At 38.7% G+C, this 27,820-nt stretch overlaps 3 protein-coding genes and 1 non-coding gene across 8 annotated transcripts; 1 reads left to right on the top strand and 3 right to left on the bottom strand.

Annotated features, from left to right (window-relative positions):
* Nucleotides 1-2,529: 2,529 nt before the first annotated feature.
* LOC112695057 (leucine-rich repeats and immunoglobulin-like domains protein 3) lies at nucleotides 2,530-4,767 on the top strand. Of its 3 annotated transcripts, none has more exons than XM_048650171.1 (2): nucleotides 2,530-2,688; nucleotides 2,777-4,767. In XM_048650171.1, the coding sequence occupies exon 2, from the start codon at nucleotides 2,789-2,791 to the stop codon at nucleotides 4,661-4,663; it is 1,875 nt and encodes a 624-aa protein (XP_048506128.1). In that variant the 5' UTR covers nucleotides 2,530-2,688; nucleotides 2,777-2,788; the 3' UTR covers nucleotides 4,664-4,767. The 3 variants fall into 3 exon arrangements, with proteins under 3 accessions (XP_048506128.1, XP_048506129.1, XP_048506130.1); XM_048650172.1 differs by having other exon boundaries at nucleotides 2,533-2,688; nucleotides 2,757-4,767; XM_048650173.1 differs by having other exon boundaries at nucleotides 2,537-2,688; nucleotides 2,760-4,767.
* Nucleotides 4,768-7,487: 2,720 nt separating this feature from the next.
* Nucleotides 7,488-9,858, bottom strand: LOC125499919 (origin recognition complex subunit 1-like). 2 transcript variants are annotated; one of them, XM_048650199.1, is made up of 4 exons: nucleotides 9,649-9,858; nucleotides 8,989-9,183; nucleotides 8,562-8,782; nucleotides 7,488-8,159 (listed from the first exon to the last, which is right to left on the bottom strand). In XM_048650199.1, the coding sequence occupies exons 2-4, from the start codon at nucleotides 9,143-9,145 to the stop codon at nucleotides 7,869-7,871; spliced, it is 669 nt and encodes a 222-aa protein (XP_048506156.1). In that variant the 5' UTR covers nucleotides 9,146-9,183; nucleotides 9,649-9,858; the 3' UTR covers nucleotides 7,488-7,868. The 2 variants fall into 2 exon arrangements, with proteins under 2 accessions (XP_048506156.1, XP_048506157.1); XM_048650200.1 differs by lacking the exon at nucleotides 9,649-9,858 and adding an exon at nucleotides 9,437-9,547.
* A 744-nt stretch (nucleotides 9,859-10,602) lies between these two features.
* On the bottom strand, nucleotides 10,603-25,968 carry LOC105687806 (putative mediator of RNA polymerase II transcription subunit 26). Of its 2 annotated transcripts, none has more exons than XM_012403697.3 (10): nucleotides 25,814-25,968; nucleotides 25,446-25,580; nucleotides 19,899-20,150; nucleotides 14,174-14,410; nucleotides 13,907-14,094; nucleotides 13,542-13,812; nucleotides 13,002-13,451; nucleotides 12,670-12,915; nucleotides 11,825-12,041; nucleotides 10,603-11,575 (listed from the first exon to the last, which is right to left on the bottom strand). In XM_012403697.3, the coding sequence occupies exons 2-10, from the start codon at nucleotides 25,560-25,562 to the stop codon at nucleotides 11,481-11,483; spliced, it is 2,073 nt and encodes a 690-aa protein (XP_012259120.2). In that variant the 5' UTR covers nucleotides 25,563-25,580; nucleotides 25,814-25,968; the 3' UTR covers nucleotides 10,603-11,480. The 2 variants fall into 2 exon arrangements, with proteins under 2 accessions (XP_012259120.2, XP_012259121.2); XM_012403698.3 differs by having other exon boundaries at nucleotides 25,446-25,575; nucleotides 25,814-25,955.
* Trnal-aag lies at nucleotides 12,147-12,228 on the bottom strand. The gene has a single exon. It is a non-coding gene; the product is annotated as a tRNA-Leu (tRNA).
* Nucleotides 25,969-27,820: the final 1,852 nt, after the last annotated feature.

Below are 27,820 nucleotides of genomic sequence, written 5' to 3'. Positions count from 1 at the left end.
ACGAGATGCCGAAGGTTACGAGGTGAAAAGCACGGGTTTTTATGCCGCAAGCTTTCGAGGTATAATTAGACCCTCAACGAATTCGGTCGGCACGTCGATCCTCTAGGTTTTCGGTCTAGGAGCGAAAGCTCTGAGATTTTTGGCGGCATTATTTTCACGAACCTTGAATCGTTTCAGGCCATTGGTTTTTCGAGCTTCGAACTCTTCAGATTGCCTCAAAGCTACTGAAACCTCGAGAAAATCCGGTAAACTCGAGTTTTTTGGTTCTCAACAAATCATCTGAAGCAACTTGGATCCTTCGAATCTGATCATTTTTTTGAGAATGTTCACCAAGATTCATGAAAGCTGAGACCGTTTGTTCGTCAACTGGTCAGATTTGCCCTCGCGTATAATATATCTCAGAGTCACGCGTTATAGCGCATGCATAATCTATCGATAAAGTATAAAAAGCAATCAAGACAAACACACTACTTAGGTAATTTATTCACTGCGATAGTGACGATCTAATGTAACGGGTCTTGGAACATGCTACTGCAGAATATCTAAAACTCCTCATCGCACCTGGAGGAATCGCTAGACTAAACAGTTACACCTACCCAGACATCAAAGGTATACCTATACTTATATCTTTACGTAGATATCCGGAAACCGCGACAATCCGAACATTTCTAACGTCAGGAGCAACCGAATTACGCGTGTCGCCAAAAACTCTCAACCGCCCGTGAAGAGCGTATACCTCGAGAACAAATAATGAACGATCGCGAAAGGAGCACCTGAAATTGAACGACATCTTGACCTGAATTCAAAATGCAAAATTCGTTCCAAGATCGACGACCCTGACGATCGCAATCAGTTCCCGTACGTAAGTACATGGTAATACTTGCGGTGAATCAAAGAAAAGAAAGAAAAAAAAAAGAAATATACTGTTGAAAAGAAGGAGAAGAATGTGAGCATACTGATCAAGGAATCGCGCACATTCTTACCGATCAACATGCGTGATCCCATCGCTTCATTATTATCAAATCCAATTTATGAAATGAATTCCATTTATATTTCATCGTACGTAGCTAACTGACCATGCGGTAGATCCAGACGCCGTGAGCAAATAATTGTAACACGAATCGATCGCCGATTTCGAAACGGTCGTCTATTTTCTTCCGTATTCATAAATCGACACCATAATCATCTTTGCTTGTTAATCATCGTCGGACGTGATCTTCTTTCGTTTTTGAAGGCCGTTGAACAGTTTTATTTTCAAAATTCAAGATCGTTATTCGAGCTATTTTATCCGTCAAGATGATTCGAATACAATTTTCTAACCGTCTGTCGATTCCACGGCGCAGCCGATGGCCAGTAATATTCTAGGTGGGCCATAAAATATATATAAAAAAAAAGAGGCGAATATTGTTTATAAGAAAAGTGAAAAAAGTGTTCCGTTACCAACCGGTGGATTGGAGTGAAGTGGTCAGTAATTCTTACTTTTTGTTCCGTCCTCGAGTTCCCCGGTGATCGATGCAGTTAACTCCGACGGTGGTAAGTACATGTAATACATATTTGTTGGATTATCAGCACGCTGTACATCGTGGGCTTTGATCCCACCGCTGATTCAACACCTGACGAAAGCTTCGCTATATTTTGTACCACGATAGACCAGCTGCACCCTGAAATCTACAGAATTTCACCAGCGTATCGAATTTTTGCTGATCCTTGTCTCAGGTTTCACGTTACGGTTCAACCGTAGTATAGTTCGCATACTTCTGGTACAAGATACACACGAGACTTGTGACGAAAAATTATTGTGGAATCAGTCTTCTGGATTATCCTTTTTTATTCAAACGAAAGAAATGAAGCGACGGAAAAATTCAGCAATTTGATCGCGTTCTTATAGCGCTTCAACTCGTTTGTGGATATTGATCTGTTTGGATAGATGATTCGGTTGTAAAGCATCGAATATATTTTTCCCACGATTATCCCGTTGGTCTTCGTAATTATCTGATTCGGGCATCGTTTGTCACAACCCATTTACCTTAATCTGGTTTTTGACGCCACCAAGATGCCCATCGTTTGGAACTCCGTTCTTCCTCCATCTTTAATCAGCTTTTGCAATGTAGTAAAACGTTGTCGGGACAAAGCGATGGGGAATCGGGAGTCTGAATCAAGAGCGGAGCAAAAACCGGTACCGCTGATACTTGAACCAATAAATACCAGTTTATCTACTTCTGGACCTACCCAATCCAAAAATAAATTTCACACTTCGTACAAATCATTCGCCGAATAAATTTCGTACGACATAAAATCCCGTAACCACCAAAAATCACTTCCTTTTTTGTTTCTAAAATTGTTACATCTCATCTGGAATTCCAAAAAACGACGTTAGCGAGTACGCCGACACTTGTTGCCGGGGATCCCCCAGATGAAGGAAACGAGGAAAATCCTCAAACTAAACCAGCCATATCTGAGTTCGATATATCTATGCTGATACCCGCTTACATCCTCTGGAGTCGAGTGGATATAAAAGCCGGTCGAAGATCCTGAAACCTGTCCAGAGCATCGCAATAAAGTCAGGTGGTGAAGTCGGCTCTACTCAGTCTTTAACCTGCCGGACCAAAAGATCATTCCGTTTTCAGTTTTTCGTTCGCTAAGAAATTCCACAGCAGACAAGTGTATAAGACCCGAGGGTTGTTAGAGGTAAGTTCATATTGATTTAGTTCATTAATTTTATTTATTTCTGCGAGGAAATTTAGCGTTAAAATTAGTAGTCCTTATTCGTTAACAGATCCAAGGAAAGATGGATTCCCTGTTACGGTATCTTCTGATTCCTCTGGCGTTTGCTAATTGCAAGTCAATTCCACCGGGTGACCCGTACGACGCGGTGGTCGACGCCGGTGTACTGAAATCGGTAAGAATCCTGGCCGAAAAATCCGACCATTTGAATCTGTCCAATCTTGGTATCGTGGAGATAGAACCGGGTGTCTTCGAGGACGTGAAGGTCAAAAAGCTGACCTTGGAATTCAACAAAATCGGCGTACTAACGTCCGACATGTTTTCGGGGGTCGGTCCGTACCTGGAGGAATTAAACTTGGCTTCCAACGACATTGGAATTTCTTTGGGGGCTTTCACTGGAATGGATAATCTCAAGATTTTGGACATTTCGAAGAACCCACTGAGTTCCATAATCCACAAAGAATTCGCCGGGATCCCTCGGAACGCGGAAATAATCGTGAAAGACAATTCCATCCGAACCATCAATGCCAGATCCTTCGATATTCTCGACGAGGAGGAGGACGACGACGAAAACGGATATAACAGAAAAAAGAGAACAGGGTTTTGGGACGTTCCCGCGGACGTTCCAACGGACGAACTAACGCCTCTCGGTGAATCGATTCATATTTTAACCTTGGTAGATCATATCGTTGACGACGAGGACACCCATCCAAACCAGAAGAGCGAGACGAGAGTCGTTGTGTGTATAGAAAATTCAGTATTGTTGAAAGTCGGGGTGTTGGAGGATGGAGAAAAGGTTGAAGCAAATTGCAATGAAACGATCATAGATCGTGGAGTGGCGTATGTGAATTTGGAAAATCTCGGTATCCGAAGCGTCGCCAAAAATTGGTATCAACTGCACCAGATTAGAATGAATTATATTGATTTAAATAATAACCAGATAGAGGAATTCTCGCCGGAACTTGTCAACGATTTGCCCAAAAGTGTGAGCATTCTGGATCTGAGTAACAATTTGATTAAGCATATCAGAAAGGATAGCGGTAGTAACGAGAATATGAAAATGATCATTCTCCGGAATAACCTTATCGAGGATATAGAACCTGGTAGTTTCGAATTCCCCAAACTTTGGGGACTTTATTTATCGGGTAACAAGATCGAAGATATATCCTTCATTTCTTCGCTTCCTGAGTCCACGTGTCTTTTGTACCTGAACAGAAATAATATCGAGAGAATTCCACAAGCCGTATTTTCGAGACTTAAGAATTTGTACCAGTTGAATCTTGGATCGAATAAAATTCCAAAGGTGCATGATAACGCTTTCGAAGGACTCGATTCTCTCATAGCGCTCAATATGGACAAGAATCAGATCTCCGAAATCGACGAAGGCGGTTTTAACGGTCTGAAAAATATCTCGTACATTTATCTCAGTGAGAATTTACTCTCAAAGTTCAATGGCGGCACGTTTTCCGGTTTGCGACAACTCGAGGAGCTCAAAATAAATAAAAACAAATTTCGTAAAATCGGTATCGACGTTATTGGCCGACTTCCAGTGAACCTAAAAACTCTAGAACTCAAAGATAACGGTATCGAAGATATTGAACCGGGATACTTCGCTAATGTCCCGAAAGACACGCTTGCTACGAAGGATCATAAAATTACAGGAATCCAGCAAGCTCGCTTCGATTCACAAGTTGGAAACTTTATGAAAGCCCCGAATTCTATTCAGCATCTTCATCTCTCGGGTAATCTTATACGCGAAATATTACCGGGTACATTAGAGGGATTGAATTCTTTGATCGATTTAGACATCGGGCGAAACCCTATCACCAGGTTGGTCAATGGTGCTTTTCATGGAATAGCCAAAACTTACCACGGCTACGTTAGTATCGAGGATAATAAACTCGAAGTCATCGAAGCAGGGATCTTCGGTGAAGTTTGAGACCGAGTCGTTGGTAAAATCTCTAGAATTCCACAAAGTTTGTCATAACTAATGTAAGCCTTAGTTTTTTTAAGTCCTGACAAATAAAATATTATTTATTCACACTTGCATTCTACTTCCATTCGAACGATCCAATGTAATTCTACTTATTTGGTTTTTGCTTTTCGTTTCAGCAAATCTTTAATCTCCACCTATGAAAAGCAAAGTGAAATCAAATGTTATTTATTCTACGAGCTATGCAGTCATTGACAATTGGCAGCAACTTCACTCAGGTGAAATTCAGCAGTATTTCAAAGTGAAGGTAAACCGAATAAACAATCGGTATATAAAAATACGTCTGCAGTCGGAATATCGTACGAATGATGAAAAAAGAAAATTAGAAGAGCCAAGAAATTAGCCATCCTCATCCGAGTCACGAATATCGATCTTCGAGAGCTGTCTCAGCTTGCAACCTAATTGTATGTTAGCTGCCATAATAAAATCTAAGAATAAGAGGATTTGACGGTGAAGGGCGATTAGAAAGGCGGCAAGGACGTATTGAAGTATTAAACGCATCCGCGTCCGTCCACTCTTCGTTATAACTTGCTCTTGTAATTCGCACTGTGCCACGCATCGCTTCGTTCCATTTTACATGGCCGTTATAAATGACCGCTCCGTGACTGCTTTTAACGGGCGGTCATCGGAACGCCCAGAGGTCATCGTGAGAGACGCGACGAGCCACTCCAAGTTCGGAGAAAGTGCTACGGAACGAACGGAACGGAAAAAAAAATAACAAGAAAACGAAATAAATGATAATACGCTGCAGGCAATATTATATCCGCTGTGCGCGCGACTTCTCCAATGCACAGCCGCTGCCTCGTGATTTTTCTTCGTACTTTTTTTTTTTTTTTGGACTCAAATCCAACACTTATTTTCAAACCCCTTTCAATTATCAACAGCTTCGACGAACGTTTTGAATGACAAAACTGTGATTGACTCGAGTGGAAATCGACGTAAAATGATCACCAGAAAATTGAAAACCGACCGTTTTTCTGTGCGCGGTTTTTGTTGCAGCATGATTAATATTTTTGTCGATGAAAAAATTCCTCATCGCATCGGTTCCTTTCGATCCTTAACAATCAGATGAGTTATATATTCGTCCTTTCTTTTCGATCAGATGAAACTCTGCGATCAAATAAGAGAAGAAAAAGATACGAAGGTGTAGCGTACGTTATACTTTCACGGGACTTCCGGCTCTTCATGTAACTCGGCGATTTTAACTATCTCAGGGCGGCGTTTATTTCGAATTCGAAAGGAAGAAACTACAAGTCGGCGATAAAAATCACGTGCGAGATCGAGGTCAGCAACGAAACACCGAGGAACAAAGAATTCCAATACTATCGGACATTGAACCCAAAGAATATATCAATTTTCATTGCATTGAAATTTATTTCTCTTCTATTTTCAACTTCTTCCATCTCCCTATCTCGTTCATTTTTTGCGGCGCATGCAAAATCGAAAGTAACAAGGAGAAATTCTTCCACCCTCGGACAATGATTATAAAAAAATGTATAATGCTATAAATTGTTTTTGTGTTTCTCATATTTTTTTCATTCGGTATTTCTGCTAGATTTTTTCAAAGTTACTCAGTTTTCTGATCAATTTTTTCTTCTCTTTACCTAACAAACGAAATATACGTGATGTATTATCTATGTACATACATATGTATATACGACACTCGTTTGCGGTGTGCAAAATTGAAAAGTTGTTGTCCTTATTAGAAATATGACACTAGCGTTGCAAATTTGTTGTTAGGTTGGGTGTATTCTATGAACAGAAAAAACTAACCGGTGTAAGGTTTAATTATTGTTATATGGGACATTTTTAACTCGGTTCAAACTTTATTTCGATCAGGTAATATCGTACTTTCAAACCACCCCTGATATATTCTCATGTTTTCCAAATCTAAGATTATGAGAAAAATTGTTTCCAGAAGAATAAGAAAAAAAAGAAATGACAGTGAAACTCGATATATTCCACAGTTGATAACGGCACCTAAAAATTAGGAAAAAAACTGACGAGATTCGAATCGACTCGAAATGCATCGTACACATGTACATATTCACCTATGTGGAGTACAAGCGGGAAGTTATAGGAAGGATTTTTTCACACGCGCAAATGCACGGTGTCACTCGAGATGTCTGAAGTAAGCATATTTTGCTGCACCTGCCTAACGAATCGGTTGTACATGTAATGTGGTGTAAATTATAACGAGTTTAGTTATATTACGTGCACACATATGTGTGATGAAGTATAGATTACCCGATCCCCTTTTGTAGCTGCACCTAGATTGGTCATATTTATTCAGGGCACAAGCTACTGTTTCTGCCGCAATGCCTCGAGTTTAGTAAACCCGATATTATATTCACCAGGCTTTATGATATGCGCACCAGAAAATTCTGTGGAGATCGCAATTGTACATACACGTATGTGCGGAGGTATATGTTTGTCGTAATACCAGTGTATACAACGTATAGAATATCGAAATTGCCCGTACGATTGCAAATTGATTATATCGTTAACGTACATAAAAAAATACGCCAACTCGTGGCACGTTAACAGACGTTGATACTCATGATAATTTAGAAACATGTGTTTCTGTGTTCATTGTGTCTGATGATCATTTGCTAACACAACTGTTTTCAATCCAATTGGATTACCTTCTGGACGGAAGAGTAGAATTCTTCGTGTCACCATAATTGGTGTTACTATTTGTGGTGGGGTAGATGGTCGGTCGTTTTTAAAATTTGATATTTTCGTGCATAAAAAAATTCGACCCTTGCGATTTTCCACTGGAATGCGCCACATTTTATTTTTTCAATCATCTATGAAACAAATCATTTAAAAAAAAAATAATATATAAATACAATTTTTCACGTTGTCTATTAGATAATATTATCTATGCGTCAGGTAAGATTAGGCACATTGATAAATGGAAGAGGAATGATAGTGAGCCGTGCCAAAAAATTGATGATTATAATCACGTGAAATTCACATTGATTTGATTAATAATTGAAATTTACTAATCCTATCTTATAATTATTACAACTATCCTTAGAAGATATGAATATTCCTATCTATGATGTTCAATATATCTATGATTATATATTTTTTTTATATGTATATATGCATATTTTTACGTACTTATAATACACGCTGATAATATTCATGAAAGATGAGGCTGACTCCGAGTCACAGCTTCACTTTCAAGATGAACTCTTTTCGCGGTTGAATTTTTCACAAGTTCGTCATCTTTTTGTTTATCGTGATTTTCAACGTCTTCCGATTCACTGTCTCTGTCACGTTCTTTTCTCTTTGTCCGATCTATTTCCTCTTCCTCTTCTGTTTCTTCTTTTTTCTCCTCTTCGTTCACATCTTCATTGTCCAATCTTGGACTCGCCGGAAGACTGAGTTCACCCACCGGACTTGCTTCCACAGAAGTGGGCACGACTTGTTCCTTATGTGAAATAAAATGAAATTCACATTAAACTACATTTATGATTGGTAAAACCAAAATAATTCTTCCTTTACTTAATAAACATCATTTTTCGCGTCGGCTTAAATTGTACGACACGCGTATCATGTCTAGACATGTGATTTTTATTATTATATTATGATCGTTACTCTTGTTATTACTGTCATTATCGGACGTATTTATATCGTATAGAGCTACATCATGATAAAAATGAGCGAAAATGTAAACTACAAAGATAGATTAACTTTATCGTACCAAAAGTGAAATCAATTGAGAAAACTACACGATGTAAAAAAAAATTCACAAGAAAACAAATTCGTGAATATGTCAAACGTTTCCAGTTATTTCCATTCGGACAGCTAAATTATGTGGATTTGAACTCACGTCAATTGAATCGCAGCTGTTTTCGTTAAATTTCGTGAAAAAAGCAGGATTATCACGAACGTAATAAACCCTGCTGTCATAGTTGTCGTCTTCGACTTGGTCTTCTTCTTCTTCTTCTTCAGATTCTCCGTATGCACCGCTGTCAAATCTATCATGATTATTTGTTTCGTCCTGAGTTACGGTCCAATCGCTGTTTATACCTACCGTTATTTCCGGACGACCTGCAACAAGAAATATTGAATCATCCAAATAATATTCATAAGACGAACAATTCAACCCAATCGTAAAAATATCCGAACGCCTTGGAAGATGTTTTTATTTATTCAATTATATCTAGTTAGTTTTCAGGTCCCCTCCCGCCCCTCGTCAATGTGTCAGTTCTATTTTTGTTCGTGATAAATTACAATGATTTCAATTCTGTACGTACCCAAGGGATCGTCATGGCATATTTTCTCGTTTATAGAATAATCATTGCCAAACACGGAATTGAATCCTTCGCTCAATGCTCTGCAGATGAAGGACAAATTGTCTTCCTCTTCCAGGTCATGTGCCGGAAACACGGAGACCTCGTCCGCTGAAGACATCGTGAAATCGATTCACTAAACTCCTCTTGCTGTGTCACCTGAAAAACAAAAATCAAAAACTGCTGCACATCAAGTTTAACGAGAGAAGAAGCGAAAATTTCTTGTATTCAGTGTTTTTTTTTTTCTCTTCCCGAGATCCGACATTTGAAACGTTTGAGAAAAACTTTTTTTCACAGCTGCACCATGTAAACAATTATCAAAAACGCGTGTTACAGTGATAAAATATATAAATTCCCACATATCTATTCACATTTATCAGATAAAAATATAAATATGTATTTTATTATCAACCTCGTCCGTGTGACACGCGAGGAGAACGGGAGGAAAAAAAGAGACAAGAAAAAAAACGAAAACTGATAGTAACTGCAAGAGCATATAACGAAGTGTTCGATACTCCGCGGACATTTTAAGTTTGGTTCAAGCATGAAGTTGAAGTCCATTCGTATATGCGTTCGATAAATCAATCAAGATAATAGAAATAATACTATAAATAGAAAATTTACCTTCAAATGAGATCCAAAATCTGCAGGTGCTAATCGCAAGTTGAATTTTGGGCCTTCGTGCAGTCGAGTGTGAAGAATTTCTTTCGACCACGAGGTCCTATTGATTTCACGAATGTGTTCGGTTAAAACTAACGACTAGGAGTAACGTAACTTGGTTTGTTGGATTAATAACGAGCGTAGATAGATACACACATCGATTATGATGACGCGTGAACACATGGAATACACGGTATCGCTATACCGACGAGCCTGAGGCTAGCGTTGAAATGGGCGCTTAGAAATCGTGACATTTTTAGACGCGCGCATCCCAAGAAATGTGAAGCCTCATAAACTATTACGTCATTCAGATAAGAGCATGAGATACGAACTCCTCGAAAAGCATCGGAATTTTTTTTTCTTCCAATTTTCAAAACTTCATTGCTCAGGGTACCGCCTCGTTGCACAGATTCTTCTTTCCCCCTCTCAGCATCGGATCACCGTTCCAAATGATTTTGATATGATTTTTCAATTTTCGCATTGGGCCGTTAATAATAGAAACTTTATTGCATTTGCTCTTCTCGTTATGCTGGTTCTGATAAACCGGAGTGCTCGCAAAAAAAGTCTGCAGGAATTTATGTTTTCCATTTTTTCGTGAGAGTCAGGAAATTGATGCAATCTTAGCGATTAAATTGCACTATTCGAGAAGATGAAGTAAACGACGACGATCAACGAGTGATGGTGTGTTTTACGAGATATTTTATTTGATCGAAAAAGAGCGAAAAAAGTTATATTTCATCTATTGATAAAAAAAAAAAAACAACGAAAAAAATTTTCTATGCATAATAATTGAATTATTAATAATACAGATAAGTAAAGTGTCCATTCCTTAAAATATAACGGTGATATATGCATCATGTATATATTTTTCATAAACGTAAATATATATGTAAATAATAAAATGTACACGATATGAACTACGTATGGTTAGTATGTTTATTATGCAATCGAGTTTAATTTTTATATCATTGTTCTTGACCTTATCCACGCCATTTTTTTATAGGCAATTTTCAATTCAATTCGTCGAATGGAAAAAAACAGTAGATTGAGGGTACGATTATATTATTGTATTTAAATTCTTTCGTTTTTGATAGGTAGTAGTATAATAGGCATGTATAGTGCAATTTAAATGTATTTGTATAGGTAAAGTAAATTTAAAAACTTTCAGACCATTATTCATAACAAGTGTAACTTATTTATTATACTCATCGTTTTATTAGCAAATTTATTACAACGTATTCATTTTTTCAAACTGTACAAAGGAACAAAACTATAAAAAAAAAAAATCAAAAAAACAAAAAAAAAAACTTACAAGCCCAAAAAATTACATTTTTCAGATTATTTAAAGTATCACTTGTATCCATCTTGTGTTCATGCAAGGCCATAAACATGCCATGAAAAATTATCAGGAGAACGATGTTCTTTTCTACTTTATGGTTCGTATATTTACGATCTAACCGATTTACTTATCATTAAATTGATATAATATCTGTGATTTTTCTTATCAAAGAGCAGACGCAATTATTTTTCTAGAAAAATCAAATCATCGACCAAAGATACCATTAGAATTAGTTATTTATTCATCTTTTGCTCTATGCAAAATGAAACGATTATCAAAATCAATTCGATACGTCATCACAATTTTCCGTTGTTTTCTTTTTGTTTGGATCTCCTGTTCACTCGCTCTTTGTTTTTCTTCCCTCCCCAATTATTTCTGTTTTTTAATTATCTTCCTCTTCGTGTTCCGATGATTGAACCGAATAACATCATATCTGGCGCTCCAGTTAATTGGGAAATTAACAAGCACAATCGCACGCGCAACGACGCACACGTTTCTCTCGGCGATGAGCGAACGGCTCGGGAATCGAACGAACCGAACGGGGCTGAACATCTGCAAACAAAAAAAGAATCTCTCACAGTTGAATCATTTTTGCTTTTCAATTATCAATATCTGAGGGTTGAAATCTTGTGCGCTTTTCAATAAGAAACTGAGATTCTTCTGAATTTTATTTTTGAACATCTTTGTTCCATCGGCGTAGTTTGTGCCAGCGAAGGACCAATGAAATCGGTGGTCACCGAATGGTCGAAGAAAAAAAGGCACGAAAAGTTCCAAAAACACAAAGATATGATCATTTCTTACAGTGCGGACGATTTTCCACTTCCTCTTCCTGTTGAGGATGCGGTTGAAGAATCAAAGGTCCAGGTTGACGTCTCTGTTCTTCATCCCTTGGTTGATGTTCATCCATTGAATGATCTTCGGTGACTTCAGCGCGAGCTTCGACGGGAACGTCAAGAGACTCGACCGGCTTCAAGGGCAGAGGGAACCTTGGCACTGGGAAAGCACGACCCTGAATCACCTATGAATAATCATAAAAGAGATGTTCGTTAAAAAAGATCAGAAGATGTGGACTTTGGGGTAACATGAATACGAAAATCGGAAACTAATCGAAGGGCAAAATATTTGGCAGCGGTGGGATTCGAACCCACGCCTCCGAAGAGACTGGTGCCTTAAACCAGCGCCTTAGACCGCTCGGCCACGCTACCCTGTGAAGGGTTCCACGTTCGGATTATCCGAGTCCGACAAAACACTAAAAAGTTCTTAAAATAAATTGGGATTGAAATTCCTCGACGCTTGTGAGACATTGGTCAAGCTTTCTTATCTCTCCTGACCGAGGAACACGAAGGCATGTAACAAACGTTGTTGAAAAGAAATTCAAGTCACGTTTGTGGTGCAGACAGAATGTGGAAACAAAATCACTCCGAAGAACCGAGCGGACGGAGAAACTATTCTTAGCTTATGCTAACGAGAATCGGAGGCGTTCTGTGAAAAGCATCGATAATTCTTCGACTCCGATGTGAATTGTAGAAATTTAAATGGTCACTTACGCGTCTCCGACTGAATGAAGATAATTTTTTACTTCCCCCCCCCCCCCCCCCCACATTTCTCGGAAAGACAGAAGCCACTTATCTATGTTACTTTCATACCTGGTGAATGAGATTGCGAACTTCTACAGGTACTGGGAAATTCCTTTCCGCGGCCTCCCCCTGATCTTCGGGTCCAGGGAACGGTTTGGCGTCCTGTTGCTGTTCTTCGCTACTTTCCATCTGCGATTCTTGACGACCTTCGATATTTCCGTGCTCCAAAAGATTCCTGACTTCTATCGGAAACGGGAAAGGACCCAATGGAATCGGACGAGATCCTTCGGGGAATGGTTTGAACTCCTGAACAACCTGCCGTCAAAAAATGCGATGAAAAGAAACCGAACAAAAGTCGAAAGATGAAGAGCATCGGACGAAACTCAGAATAAATTTCGTACCTCTCTTCTGGGACTGTCAGGAATTTGAACGGGTCGTGAATCGCTGGTGATATGTTGAATGATGTTTTTGATTTCCAGAGGAACCTGTTGGATGATCCTTCGAATTTCAATCGGTATTCCTTGGAAGGGTGACGGTCTTTCCTCGTTCTGTTGAACAGGCTGTGCCATCATTGCTGGTCTTTGTTTTTTCAGAGGAACCATCGGTTCGGCTTGAACATGTTGATCGTGATGTTGTGGTGCGAATTGGTTGTTGAAAGGTTGCGCGTGCGGGGGCATTATATGGGGCAGCTGCTGTTGCTCAGGACGGAACATCCTCGGCTGATCTCCTTGTTGGGGCATCATGGGGGGTTGTTGCTGCTCATGGGGTTGTTGAGGCATCGGGGGATGCATGGCGCGCATCGGGTCCATCGGGAAGTGACGATATTCAATGGGGATCCGGCGCATTTCCATCTTTAGCATACGAGGCAACGATTCGTTAAACATTTCACGATCGCCTCACGTGAGGGACTTTGACGGAACCGGATGAAAGAATAAACTGACCTGCGGGCCCATCATTGGTGGTTCGGGTCCCATGCGTGGTGGTCTCATGTCGACGTTGAGCTGAGGAAGTCCCCTGAACGCCGGTGGCAATAGTCCCGAAGGAATGTGGTTCAGTCCTCTAGGGTCGCTCAGAGGCAATTGTTGCATGTCGGGGACCTGGTATTGCTGATGAATTTGGTATTGGTTGAAGTTGGGATCTTGGGGATGGAAGGGAATCTGGACGGTTCCCAGAGGAACGATAATCGGCGTCATCATCTCCTGGTCTTGGTTTCTGAAATAGTTATTTATCGGTAGAGAAATCGATGCAACGATCCAGACCGTTGGAAGATAATTTCATTAAGATTGATCGGAATGAAAAAACCCACTCTTGTTGCGGGTTTCCAGATTCACAGAAGATCGCGACACGTTCTCCGCTCAGTCTTTGGAAACGCTGAGCATCTGTACGATTGGCGTTACTGTCAATACTGTTGTCTGAAGATCCATCGGTAACTTCGTCGGCTCTTTTACGTTCGACGACGCAAGAAACACGGCTTCGTGCTTGCTGCATCAATGTCTGAAAGAGTCGAGACGTTGAAACGCGTTGTTTTTATAATCTTTTCGAAATTTTAGGGGGTTTATTTTTCAATATTCACCCCAGCGATATCGTCGAGGTCCAATTGCAGGGGAAGTTTAATGTGGACCGGTGGGAACTCGTCGTCATCGTAATCATCTTCTTCGTCACTGTCGTTGTTGCTGTCATTTTCTGCAGCGGTTTTGCTAGACTCGTCCTTTTGGACTTTCAAATCTTTGGTGTCCGCGGTCTGAGAATCCTTGTCAGATTCCGATGAGCCCATCAGAGACTGCAGGGAGTCCGACTGCTCTACTGGGTCCTGAAAAACCAAAGAAAAATAAAAAAAAATGTCACGCACACGCGGGTAGAAACGATGAAAAATCTTCAACAAGCTCGTATCCTTCGTCAAGTACGAGAAAAAGAAAAAAAAAAAAAATTACAGCGTGAGCTTGCGCAACTAATTCTGCATTTTCTTCCAGTTTCCGCCATGAATTACAGTATTCAACTATTGACGTAGCGGTGTAGGAAATTAATTCTCTACGAAGTATTTTATATCTTGGCAACAGACACGAAGACAAGAATAACAATAACACCACTAGCTTTCACCAGTAGCAGCTGGCCAATAAACTTCTACCAGGAAGATAATTCATTGTTAACCGAGCCGGTGATTTAAATTCTGATTACCATTATACTAATCGAAAGACTATCGCATAAAGTCATTACAATGCATTAAGAACATCCCGTAATTATAAAACTTACATTAGAATTCTGAAATATTAATCACATCAAAACTATCAATTAAAAATTAGTTGCGCAATCAATGACCATTATATTTATAATTAGGAACCGCGAGCTTATTTATTCATTTATTTTACCCCTAATTTTCCTCCTTTATTTTCCAGTCACTGTCAACAACCGCTTTTGTTATTCTTGACATTGTTTCACAATTGAATTAAAGTTTGTGGGCCAGGTAGTTCTTGATGACCGGTGGTTGCGTCACGTATGCACTGCAGTGTGCGTCGCGAAAGGTTGTTGTACGTACATGCAGCTCCTGTCGTATTAATGGTCGCTAAGTTAACGTGTATGGGTAGAAAAATTATGTGAGAATGCTCGTCAAGAGTACAGTATAGTGTGAGTGACAACTTTCCAGTTACCAACGTGCCCTCCGGCTCTCATCAAGTCACTGACCTCAAGCCAACTTGTGATCCTTTTGATTTTATCTCATATTGTATACACGGTGACTGAAAATTTACGCTATCATTCACAGTCGTTACAGTACATCTCTCCGCTCTGCATCAACGAATTTCGTAATTTTTAACACCCATAGGATTCAAACGTCCGTTTTAAAAATCTAAATTTCAAATTTCAAACGGTCTGCGGAACTTTATTTGTATAAAAAAAAACAAAAAACAAGACGTCCTTGTAATACATTCGTTAGTCATTGGATGAACTTTTATTATCTTATCCCCATGGTTAGAATGCTGACGGAAAAGTTTCAGCCCGATTTGCATATTTTTATACTCTGCGACGGTCTCGTTTTGTAGAATCTCGTATATTATGAGTAATAATTTTGCAGATTTATCTAGAAAACTTTCTTCGAAATATCAATAATATGCTTCTAGCTCAAAAGACATCGTTTGGCATCCAAGATCATGAAAATCGATTTAGGGTGATTTTTTCACTCAAAATTTTGACTAGTCATTGAACAATGGTCGTGTAGACATAGTACATCAGGTCTACAATTAGCATTGTTAGAAGAGGATGGAAAAAATAATAATGCAGGTAAGATAAACTTCATCGCATCGTTATAATATAATCCATTGCGCGCGAAGCTGTGAATTTCTAAAGAAAGTACACAGCCATCAGTCACCGCGATGTGAAAAATTATATTCATAATTTCCTGGCTTTCTGTCCCCATGTCAAGTTATTCATAAACTGTGAAATTCAGTCTCCTCTGTACTCAACATTAGATTAATCATTTTGTAGAAAAATCTCCAGAAATTGAAATGCGAAAGATTGAAGAAAAGAAATGTAACTTTTTCAAGAATAAGCGACCACTTCGTCCAGAAAATTTTAACGTCCAAGTTTCAGAGTTTATGAAGCGAAATCATCGTGTGCTTACCTGAGATAAAATTAATGTTATGTTTTTAGAAAGCCACCCGCTACTTTATAGCGGCTGTACGAGTGTGAAGAATGATCATCTGACTGCGTTATTAACGTAATTTCAATTTTAATTAAGCAAAAACTTTACCGAGATTCAAAGCTCGAGATCATGCGAAACGAGACGCAAGAAATTGTGAATCGGATAAAGACCATATTTCCGCAAAAATCAATCAACAGATCTTGTGCACATCTCTAAGCACAGGAGTGAGATCGCTGTTGCTATTTCATTTTAATTGTTCATTCATAATTCTCATGTTTCCTTCAATAATCCGTGCAGCTATTCAACTATAAAAGATCATCCAAGGAAACAAAATGGCGGAGTTACTTGCGGAGAGGGTCATTCGAACGTACACCTGCGGGTATGGACGATAATTGTTAATTATATTTTTGCTGTAAACGTTAAATTACACCGTAAAAAACGAAAAAAGAGGAAAAAGATTCATTGTTCAGAAGAGAGACCATATGAGTATAATTATGAATAAATGCTGTGTGGAGGTAGCTGAAAAAAAACGAATCGAGGATGACGTTCGTTTGCCAACACCTACAGGTGCCGCAGTACGACTACAAAGTGGAAAGTTGACTCTCCCTCGACATTTCAGAAAGCAAAGCAAAGCAAATAGAATAAAAGAACGCATGCTCGTCGAAGGAAAGGAAATGAGCCAGGAAAAGAAAAGGAAGATCGCATAGCTCGATCGAGCCGCTGCACACCTGAACCGACGAATAAATAAATCACTTTATCTGTTCGAAGATGCTGTTGCTCGCGATCGCGGCGATCGCGGTTACTCTTGTAAGCGCGGGCGTTCGAAAGGCATTACGATCATCATGACTACAAGTTATCAGGCACAACAGTTCAAACCAGAAAGTAGGTTGGGTTAGTTTACCGTGCATGCCTCGCTGACGTGAAGTGAACGGTTTTATCACGTTTTCTCTACCAGCATTTTTAGCACCGCGCGGTAGCTACTATTTCATGCCATGTCGATCGGTTCGGTTCAGTTTACCTGGATCGTTCAAAAATTTCACAAATAAATTCGAGGACAAACGAAAAACCAGCTCCACTATACTTTTTCATGGTAGCGAAATTTCGTCCGAACGAATAACGAATGCGACGACCACATGAATCACGAGTTAGATGAATCGTCGGTCGTGCATGAAATATTCTAGAAAGTCTTTTTCAATTTTCACCAATTTAGTTCGGATTTATATCCATTCAGTCATCCCGGTAGATCACGGGGAATACGACAAAAAAAAAAAAAAAAAAACAAACTTCACTACATTCGCTAAAAATAATGAAAAAGGAAAAAGAAAAAAGAGAAGCATTGAACGCTCGCGAAGCTAACTATAAACGTTGACTAATAATAATCGTCGAGTCGTCCGACGATTATTGTTGACCATATAACTCGTTGGTTCAATGAATATTGTATGTACGGGTGGTAATGTAATTTGCACACCGTTTATGACAGTTACGTATGTAAAATGTGATAGATGTTTAGCTGCAATTTCTGTCGCAAGAGAAAACTGTTTCCTGTTCAACCGCAGCCAGTCTATATCTGTTAATACCGGAAGTCCATAAGCGGGAATCGATATAATATAATATATAATCGAGCTTTAGGAATGAAAATTAGGAGAAATCGTGTAAATGGAATAAGAAAGAAAAAAGTAGTCAAAAGTTTTTTTTTTCTCAAATTCTTCCTGTCGTTGAATACGCCGGGTGTGATGATAGGAAATTTCAGAATAATTATTCTGTATACTACTTCGACCCGGTCAACATCGGTTCTGAATCGAATGATTTTTCTCCCTTGCATACAAATACGGCGAGAAATATGGTCACGTTAGCTTCGAATGTGAACTCTGACCTCCTTTTATTTAAGTGATGTTTCAGAATCCAATCCATCGCTATTTGTGAACCTCATAAAAATTTTTTTCCCCCCCGAGTTCCAAAGTACGCACGATCGGCTCTCACGTATATTAACTCCGATGATCATTGCGTAACTTAAACGTACATGAACGTACATATATTTTACAATACATACGTGCCTACCGACCTAACTTAACATATATCTACCACTGGTTTACCTTGGGTACAACCTGGTACCAACGTCTTTCATGATCTTGGTAATTTTTTTTTCAACTCAAATAAGGACGAACTTGAGTGATTTTTTTCTCTCTGTTTCAAATCGTTCACAACCCCTATTATTTGAACCTTAATTTGACCGCAATAATTTGATTTCGATTTTATAAATTTATAAAGTAAAGAAAATAATTTCAATCGAAAATCTAACATGCGTAATATATATCGTTTAGCTATAATCGAGGCTCTAGGTCATACTCTATTTCAACTTCACCTAGTAAAATAGATGTGGGTGTCTGCCGCTTGAAGGTGACGCGCAAACGTTATTTTTTCTTTCTTTTTTCTTTTACGTTTTCATTTTAGCTTATTAAGTTATTTGTTATGCACACTTCACTCTAGTTAACTAACTCGTAACAACCACAGATCAGAAATTGCTGGAAAACCAGTCTAACATTGTGGTAATTTAATATACGATCAATTGTAACGAAGGAGATACGTAAGTAAAGAATAAAAGCAAATGGTAAATAGGCACGAGGATTTCTAGCGTTGAAGTATGTATATAGTGCCGTTTTTAGCATCTCATGAGTTACGAGGTGCTGAAAAGAAAAGATTTACGAAATATCCTTTCATTCGTGTGAATATTGATCGATAATTACCAAACTCACGATTGGTCATCGAAAGCTATTATTGTAATTCAAACATATCGCGAGAGGGAATTAATGTGTTCATTATTATAACCGATTGTAACATAGGATCCGAAGAATCGATTAGTCAAGGACGATCTAGATTCACATTTCAATGATTACGTTGGAAATTGAAAAGAATTTTGGAGTATTACGTTAAACGACGCGATCGACGCGAGGTACTTGAACTTTGAATAACGAATCGGATCGACCGATAAACCGGTCGACATAATTTAAGGTTCAAACAAAAAAAAAAAAACCGAAAAAATCGTCACCGACACAGTTGAATAAATGCGAAACGATCGACTGCACGAACGATAGAAGGTAGAAAATAACATGGCGAGATAATCCGAGCGTGGATTATATCGATCTACGGTAACTGCACCATCCTGTTTATAATCATCGAGATGAGATCTCAGAAAGTCGTATACTCCCACGGTAGACATTATACGTATACGACGATGTTATAAATCATCGTGCAGATCGATCACACGCGCTCTGGTATTATAATACGTTGCTCGAAAGAAAAAAAAAAAAAAAAAAAAAACCATATCACATGTCCTCGATCCTTTTTCTGTTTCCCTCTTCATACTCCGTCTTTCAAAATTCTCGCTTCGTCATCGTGAGATTTCAGAAACTCTCAAGTATCTCGCGAAGCTGCGTATATAGTAATGATCATCGCGTGACGCTGAAAACTTAAAAATTGACCACGAATTTCAACCGACTCGAATACGCCAAATTTTTTCGGTTGTTGGGTAATGAAAAATCATGCTCAATTTTTTGTTACATAGCCAACCTAATACTTTCATTGCAGTTTGTCAATACATTTTTTTTAATTTTTTTCTCTCGCGATCGAGCTGTGGATGACGAGACGTATCCGATTTCGAACTTACTTGTACGAGAGCCTCGGGTTGCAGATGTTTCAAGAATTCACTCTGCGATTGAGCAGCTTCTTGTTCGTGCTGCTGGAGTTTCATCTCCGCCTGAAGAGCCGCGATCGCTTCGGGGGTGCAGGAAGCTCGCGCTTGAACGTAGGAAGACGCTAGAATGAAACTTCCCAAGACGACTGACATCGCTACCAAAGTGACTGCAGCAATACGAGCGATTTGGACAGACGCACTCTTTGTGTTCGGCCTCATGTATGCCTGGAAATGGAAAAAAAAGAAAAATGAAAAAGTTAAATTCATTCGTACGGAAAAATCATCACGATTCGCTGTTATTTGAAATTCGCGAATTCCGACGCCACGATGAAATAAATACAAATTGTCTCGACAATTATCGGAGAAATAATGAATGAAATGAAACGGAAATAGAGAAATATGTGTTCGATTACGTTACTGCATTATAACCGGTAAGTTCTCGCTTCCAAACGCCTCCTCTTGACGAGGAGATATTTCATTGTTGAGTTGGGAACGGTTTGTCACGGTTGCTAAACAACCGAACCGAGGTCTTTTACTACATGGTAGATTCCACAGTCATGTATACGTGCGAATAAAACTTTTACAATACATAAGTATGTACAGTAATACGCCATATTGAAGAACGACGATATTAAAAAGTAAAACTTATTATGCAGTTTGCAAATCGTCTGGTACGAAGAATATCGTTGTAATAAATAATCGACGCATCACGATCGGCAGCAATTATTGCAACATATGTAAAACTTTGTGACGAACGAGCGAATAATTCGTCGACGTTTATAATTGTACGATTATGGGACCGGTTGACATAACGATCGCGCGACGTTTCAATTTGATCATTAGGTTGCAGCGCGACGCCCATGACCTTAATTCCTGCTCCGGCAAACTTAAATTTTCAACTACCCGATCGGATGATTTGTGACGATCGCGAGTAAATGAAATGTAATCGAATTTGATCATCTGGATTTTCTAAATTCGAAGCCATTCGTGTCTATCACACCTATGGTCGCGGTGTTATGCATGCTGAAGAATTCCAAAGCATTCGTAACCATCATGCATCGTAATATGCATGCTGACGATCGTAATTAAACGCTGAAAAAACGTTCTCGAATGAGGTACGTTTTAAGCGATTTGTTGCAGTTATGATATACTGCAGTGAATTGATTAGATCGCAATACAGATCAATAACGAAGGTCATTTACTAATTCACCTTTTGCCTGGCGGCAGGATGTACACGATAGATGTATAGACGCTTATTTTGTTCAGTTTCCGGTGTCATCTGTCCAGCTCCCGTCGAGCGTTGCAATTATACAAATCCATACCGATTCGCATCGAAAGCTCCGCGAACGTTGGAGTCGCCATTATTATCTACGGACTTTTCGCGATCTATCCAGAGTATCGAGAATTCGTCGGAAACATCGACTATCAATTTGCTTCAGGGTCTGAGATTTCATGAGGATCAAAACTATGGCAGTTCGAGCAGCTTGCTTGAAAATAATGGTCGCTCGATCGGTCGGTGATCAGAAATACTCGATATAGAAATAAAAACGCGACAACAGGTGGTGGCAAGGTGCCGAACCGGAACCTGTTGAGAAAAAAAATTCTTCCTGTATATAACGTGGAACTTGAAACCGGAAGGGTATAATATTGCCGAGGTGACATAGTTATGCATTCCAAATTTATGATCCGTATTGACGGCTGGACGATAATAATTGAGAATTGAAAAAAGGAGAGTGGAACTGTATTGAAAATTACGGTAAAGAAAATTGTATTTTACGGTATTCCCGTTTTAATGCTTTTTACCGATGAGAGGTCATACAATTGCGATAATTTTATTTAAAGAGGAAACATTCAAACAAAAAAAAAAAAAAATCCAATGCGGTGTCGCGTGTCGCAACAGAAAAAATATACATCTGACGTAAAATAAATCGAGTATACATTTACAACACGTATGGGAATGCTGAATTAGTGAATTACGTAATCTAAAACAAACGCACTATTGCGTGTCAAATTTACGCAAAAAGTATTTCGCGAACGTAATAAATTAATATATCAGATAATAATTTTCTTCCTTCAAACATACATATGGTCCTCTATGATCTGAAATAAAAACAAATCACGGCAATTATCCCGCAGAATTTTTTTATTCTTTCATTTCAAGTTTGTCAACCGATAACTTTGACTCGCGTCGCCAAGTGCGTCGCGGTTGAAAATATTGAATTCTGAGGACGAGGAGTACATTTTAATTTCAGGAACAAAGTACCGCGAAGTTATATGTGCAGTGCCTATATACTAATTGTATGAATATATACGTACATGAATCTATACAGTTGTATGTACACGTCATGCTTGTGAAAGCGTTGAGAACGTTTAAACCGTTAAAATAACCGAGGCGGTCGCTGCTGTCGCGGGGCCAGGACTATAAGCTGCGGCTTATTGCACTCGGTGATGAATTTAATGAAATTTTACTCATGACCGCACGATATACAGTGTCAAACGTGTAACCATGAACACCCTCTCATGTACGATATCTAATAAATATGGTAAACTTTGCATAACAAATACGTCAGTTGTACCGAAATGCTAATCATCGTGCTAAATGACGATTTTACAAAGTCGGGTACTTCGACTGGACCTGCTAAAGTGCCGCGATTCGAACACGAATACAACCCGAGAAATAAATTAATTTTCTTATCTTCCACCCAGCCATAGTCTCGATATCCAAGGACTTCTCATTTATTCAATGTTTTTTTTTTCGTTTCAACTCTACCGGTCATTATGTAATTGGCTGACCGATCGAAAAGGATGTAATATAAAGAGCGAAGAAGGACGAATTACAATGTGCTTTGCATACTCTTCACCTCGATCATCATCATCATCATCATCATCATCATCGCAATGTATAAGAAACAATCGTGAGTTGGAACAATCCGACGGGAGAATCGTACGTACGTGTGCCGTTTTTTATCTGAACAAAAGCAAATAGGTATCATTCGTACGGATTGTATGTACGGTGAAAGTGCGTACAGCTATAGGAAGTTTATTATGATTTTGTATGCACTGTAAAGTTGCTGCCGTTCTTTTTTTTTCATCAATCGAAACCACGGCGATCTTAGAGACGTTGAAAAAATCCAAACGTTGATCCCGCAGGCGTAGTCGATCAGGAAATGGTGTAAGAACATACTTTTTGTCCATCCATTTTTTCTCAATTCTCTTAGCCGACTCATTTATACGGTGTGTAAGAGGAGATATGGCGGCGGTGTGTGTTAACTAATTAGCAAAGAAACGCTATGTTTTCCGGAAATTTGTCTAATTATGATACGTTCTAAAATTGAAAGAATCAACAACCGCGGCGAGTCCGAAAGTCGTTCATATACCATCCGAACGCATCGGGGACACTCAACTTCCGACACGTCGAAAATCGATTAGCTATATACCTATCTGCGGGATTAATGGGTGCGATGACGACGACAAATAATCGCGGAGAGTTCAACGAGTGGTTCAAAAATAGTGGGCGGTTCGACGAAATTTCGTCCGTGGTTAAAAGGCAGTGCGATATTCGATTTACATAAGAGTGCGAACGGACAAAGGAAGTAAAAAAGAAATTGGCGGGTTCGGAGCCAACGGTGCAAAAAAAGATCCATTTTGCGATTTGAAATTGTGATTTACAGCAGCGAAGTACGCATTGTATATACGGGTAGGTATACGGATGCGGTTCTGAAGAGCGAGGGAAGAAAGGAGAGATGCCTAGCTGAGATGCTCGGATCCGATGACCTACTATCTCTCCGGAGGCTTCCTCTTACCTACAGCTATACGGTTCATCCGCATCGGGGTCAGTCTATACGATCAGAGATGGAGCAACGCTAAGCTGCAGCCTGCGGCAATTCATGTCTAATAAATAAAGCACAGGAAATGATTTTTAGAAATACCCTTTCATAGGGGGATCCCACGGTCACACGATGACTCCTGATTCGAATTTCGAGGACTCTTGGCGAAGAAGAGAAAGAAAACAATCAGCAGAATGCAATTGCCGTAGGAAAATGATGACGAATCGATCGGTAAATGAACTGATGTGTACTGTGCTAGAAATTATGGGGATAATGCCAGAACGAATTCGACTATACGGAATACCAAAATGGTGCTGATGACGATCATGCCGAAACAAAAATTGTAAGACGATGATTGAGCGACGTCAAAAAGATGATGTAGCGCTAAAGCGATGCAAGCACAAATCACATTAGAGAAAAAATCGATCGCGGTGAGAAATATCCGAGAATAATTTCACGTTTACATGGCAATTCAGAGTCGACATTGGAACGGTAGCATCTGAAACAATTCGCTGTTTCGAATGCATCTGAGTAATTTGATAATAATTAAAAAAATCCAATAATTAAAAATTGAAGGAAATCGAAACTGCAGAAGTGCAGATATAAAGTGACGAAAATTAGTTGGGGGTTTCAAGGAGGATAGAAATTAAGGGGAGTAATGAGTAAATCTCGCGTGCAATGTGCACTTCATGGATATATTTCTTCCACCATCGCCGCAATCCATTCGGCTATAGATATAACGATACTAAAGCATTGTTATATCCTCTAAGAAATCGTGGTCACGATATAAATGCTTGAGAAACGTGATGGAAAGTGCCGGCAGTAGCTTTATAAGCGGTAGTGATACAACCGAGCACGAACGGGGCAAAATCTAGGCTCTATATTATTTTTTACTGCTGAAATGTTCCTCCGATTGGTCGCGCGCGGGAAATTTAATTCGAGAAACCGGAACGAGATTATTTTTGCGATCGCAAGTTTTATCTTACTTTCCGGCTTAAAACTGTCCCAAAACTGTTCTCCGATTGTATACATATTTCTAATGCATTACCGCTTAATCGATTAGAACCTGGTCCCGTTAATCGTTTTAGCATTTCCGGGACAGAAGCAATTAGGTGCTAATTTTCAACAATAAAATGAAAATGAGGCTTTGGATTTCCGTAATGAGTTTACAAGTCGAAGAAAAATACCCGCGCATTTAATTCAAGTTTCTAACCGCAGATTATTAGAATTATCATTCAGCGGTCTGCAAGTGAAATCAGAATCACTAATTCGTATGATTATTTTGCATGGGTAGCGTGAAAAAAAAAATTATAATAATAACTACGACAGAGCGTGACATTTTCCAAGATTTCTACCGTGAAGCGCTATTTCGTAATTGTCACAAACGCGGTTGAAATCATTTTGAAACAAATTAATGTACAACACCAACTCCATTTATAATTTATTCAGTCAAAGTTTTCAAGCATATCGTGAACAAACCGCCATCAGAATCATCAACTTTTTTAATTAATCATTGAACGAATTGAAATCACTTTGCAAGACGTGAAAGTATGAATATATCTATACGAATGAATTATGTTGAAAAAATATGACTGCCAAAGGAAGCAAAAACCATGCACAATCCGCTGCACAATTGTTAAACATTTTTTTGGCGAATTAATTTTTTTTGTTTTATTCTGGAGATTTTTCTTACCGGTGGTGGTTCGGTGGTGGAATAAACTTCGCTTGGTGCATAATGGCTGTGAGGTGGTGGTATTTCCTTTCCACCAACAGCAACAGTTGCCAGCGAATCTGGCTGTTCTTTTTCCATGTTCTCGTATATTCTTCTCTTCAACAAAATTTTAACAGGAGTTTTATGATTATCGTAAAATTAATTTCTAAATCGCTAATAATAATAATAGTAATAATAATAATAATAACAATAATAATAATCGAATATTTTTCTTTACCGCGAAACCGAAATTTGATTTTTGATAAAACAAAATAGGGATGAAAATATATTTATATTATTCGTGAACGCGGTGTTGAAAAGTTTTTTTTTTTTTTTATAATTTATTTTACCTATAACACAGGGAGCTGAAGTTGATTGCTCGGTGATTGGACGAGCAGTGTGATGCCCAACGCAAAAGGCCCACCAGCTAGCATTACAGGCCCCTTCACCTTCCCCACTTTTTTACTCCCCGCCATTCTTCTACAACTCTTTTTCATCCTCTCTTACTTTTTATTTTTGTTGTTCTTGTTCTTGTTCTTCTTCGTATTCTGCTTCTTTTTCTTTTTCTCGTTTCTTGCGACGTTATTCACCTGGTGCCAACCGCGTTGCATTCGGTGATGGTTCATATCGGTACCGTCCAACTCTGACAACGACGTACACGATGCCACGGACTTTCTAACTGCACAAACACTCATACATATAATTCAACATTAGTATTTAAATATCTATGTGGTACTTCATATACCTTTTCGTATACGATAACTTTTTGCGCAAATGTATTACTTCTTTTTGCTTATTGATGTGTTTATTTGTTTATCGTGGATACTTTTTTCTTTTTCCTTACAGTGATAACGTAGCAACGGGGTGATTTTCAAGGTATCTAGCTATTACAGGTGTTTGGTGAGAAAAAAAGTGATAAGGAATTTGAAAAAGAAATTGAAATTATGAAAAATTATTCGTTGATCGACCAATTTTTCATTTCACAAAATTACATTTGTGATCAAATGACAAATCATTCCTCTTCAGTTGCAGTTTTCTGAATCAGCGAAAAAGTTGAAACGAAAATAAAGATGGAAATATGAAAGATCGTCTACAATCTACGAATACGAAAATTTGTACAATGCCATCATATCTGCGAATGTAAGATCATACAATAGATGCATGGGAGGATCGGAGTACAAATTTTTATACTAAAATTAAAGTTATAATTAAATTCGAGGCATTCCGGAGAACCAGATGTAGAGGTCGGCCATAACGGTAGTGATATCTCGACGGTGGAGGGTGGATCGAAAAAAATCATCATTTCGCGACACCCTGTATACATGTGATGTGATTGTCGTCAAAAGTTAGTGTAGAAATCCTCGGGCCGGGTACTGTATATAAGTATATAAGTGCAGATTCATGCGCATAATTGAATAGCTGCACATATTATGCATCATATGAATTTACGTGTGTACGTTACACGTTATACCTACGTCTATAATACGTACGTGAATAGAAACAAAGCAGAAGCAAATGAACCTGCAGAGTGAAATCGCTAAAAACTTTTTAAGAAGTCGCGTGAGAAAGCTCTCTCGTGTATGAGGTGGTGTATTCATTTAACTCACAATCAGTAGGTAAAACTGTTTGCAATTTTAGAGAAAAAAAAAAAACCTCGAAGAAGGATCATCCAGGATTCTGGTTGATAAGAACTTCCGGTCGTCCAAGATTCACAAATTTATGTGGAATAAATTGATCCTATTTAACAATTAGTGGCCGCAAATATTCTTCATTCGAAGATAATATTTTTCAATCGACTCCAATTCTTGAATCAGAAATAGTAGTAATAGCTAAGAATATTATTATCATTCATTCATCACGAGAAGTAAACATTATGAAAACAAGAGCATTTATTTTATTGACAAAAATAGTTTTTTTCCCCGCGTACACTAAATTTTCACGTATAAAAGAGTGATCGGGTGTGCGTCAAAACTTGTTTTATTTGTGTACAATTTGGAGGCTCGTATCAATTGGTATCTTAAACATACTACATTACATAATGGTGCGTGAAGAATAACAAAAAAAAAAAATGCTTAAATAATCTTTCGCTCTAACGGAATGAAAACATGAAGCCATATACCGAAAATCTGAAACGCCTTATACATTATATCGTACCTGGCATGCAATAAATTATAAAACGGTTGTTGTTCGAGATAAAGATACTTTCTCTAAATACCAACAATCAAATCTTCCTATACCGTGCACGACTACAAACTTAATCTTCAGGATGCTCCAGGACAAAAACTCGGCATGCACACCGCGGAGTAACTACACCGTACAATATATTTAACTGGCAACACATATATACTATGTTTAAT

The sequence above is a fragment of the Athalia rosae genome, chromosome 2, assembly GCF_917208135.1.
Source record: "Athalia rosae chromosome 2, iyAthRosa1.1, whole genome shotgun sequence".
In the NCBI taxonomy this organism is placed as follows: Eukaryota; Metazoa; Arthropoda; class Insecta; order Hymenoptera; family Athaliidae; genus Athalia; species Athalia rosae.
This window is presented reverse-complemented; position numbering and strand designations above follow the sequence as displayed.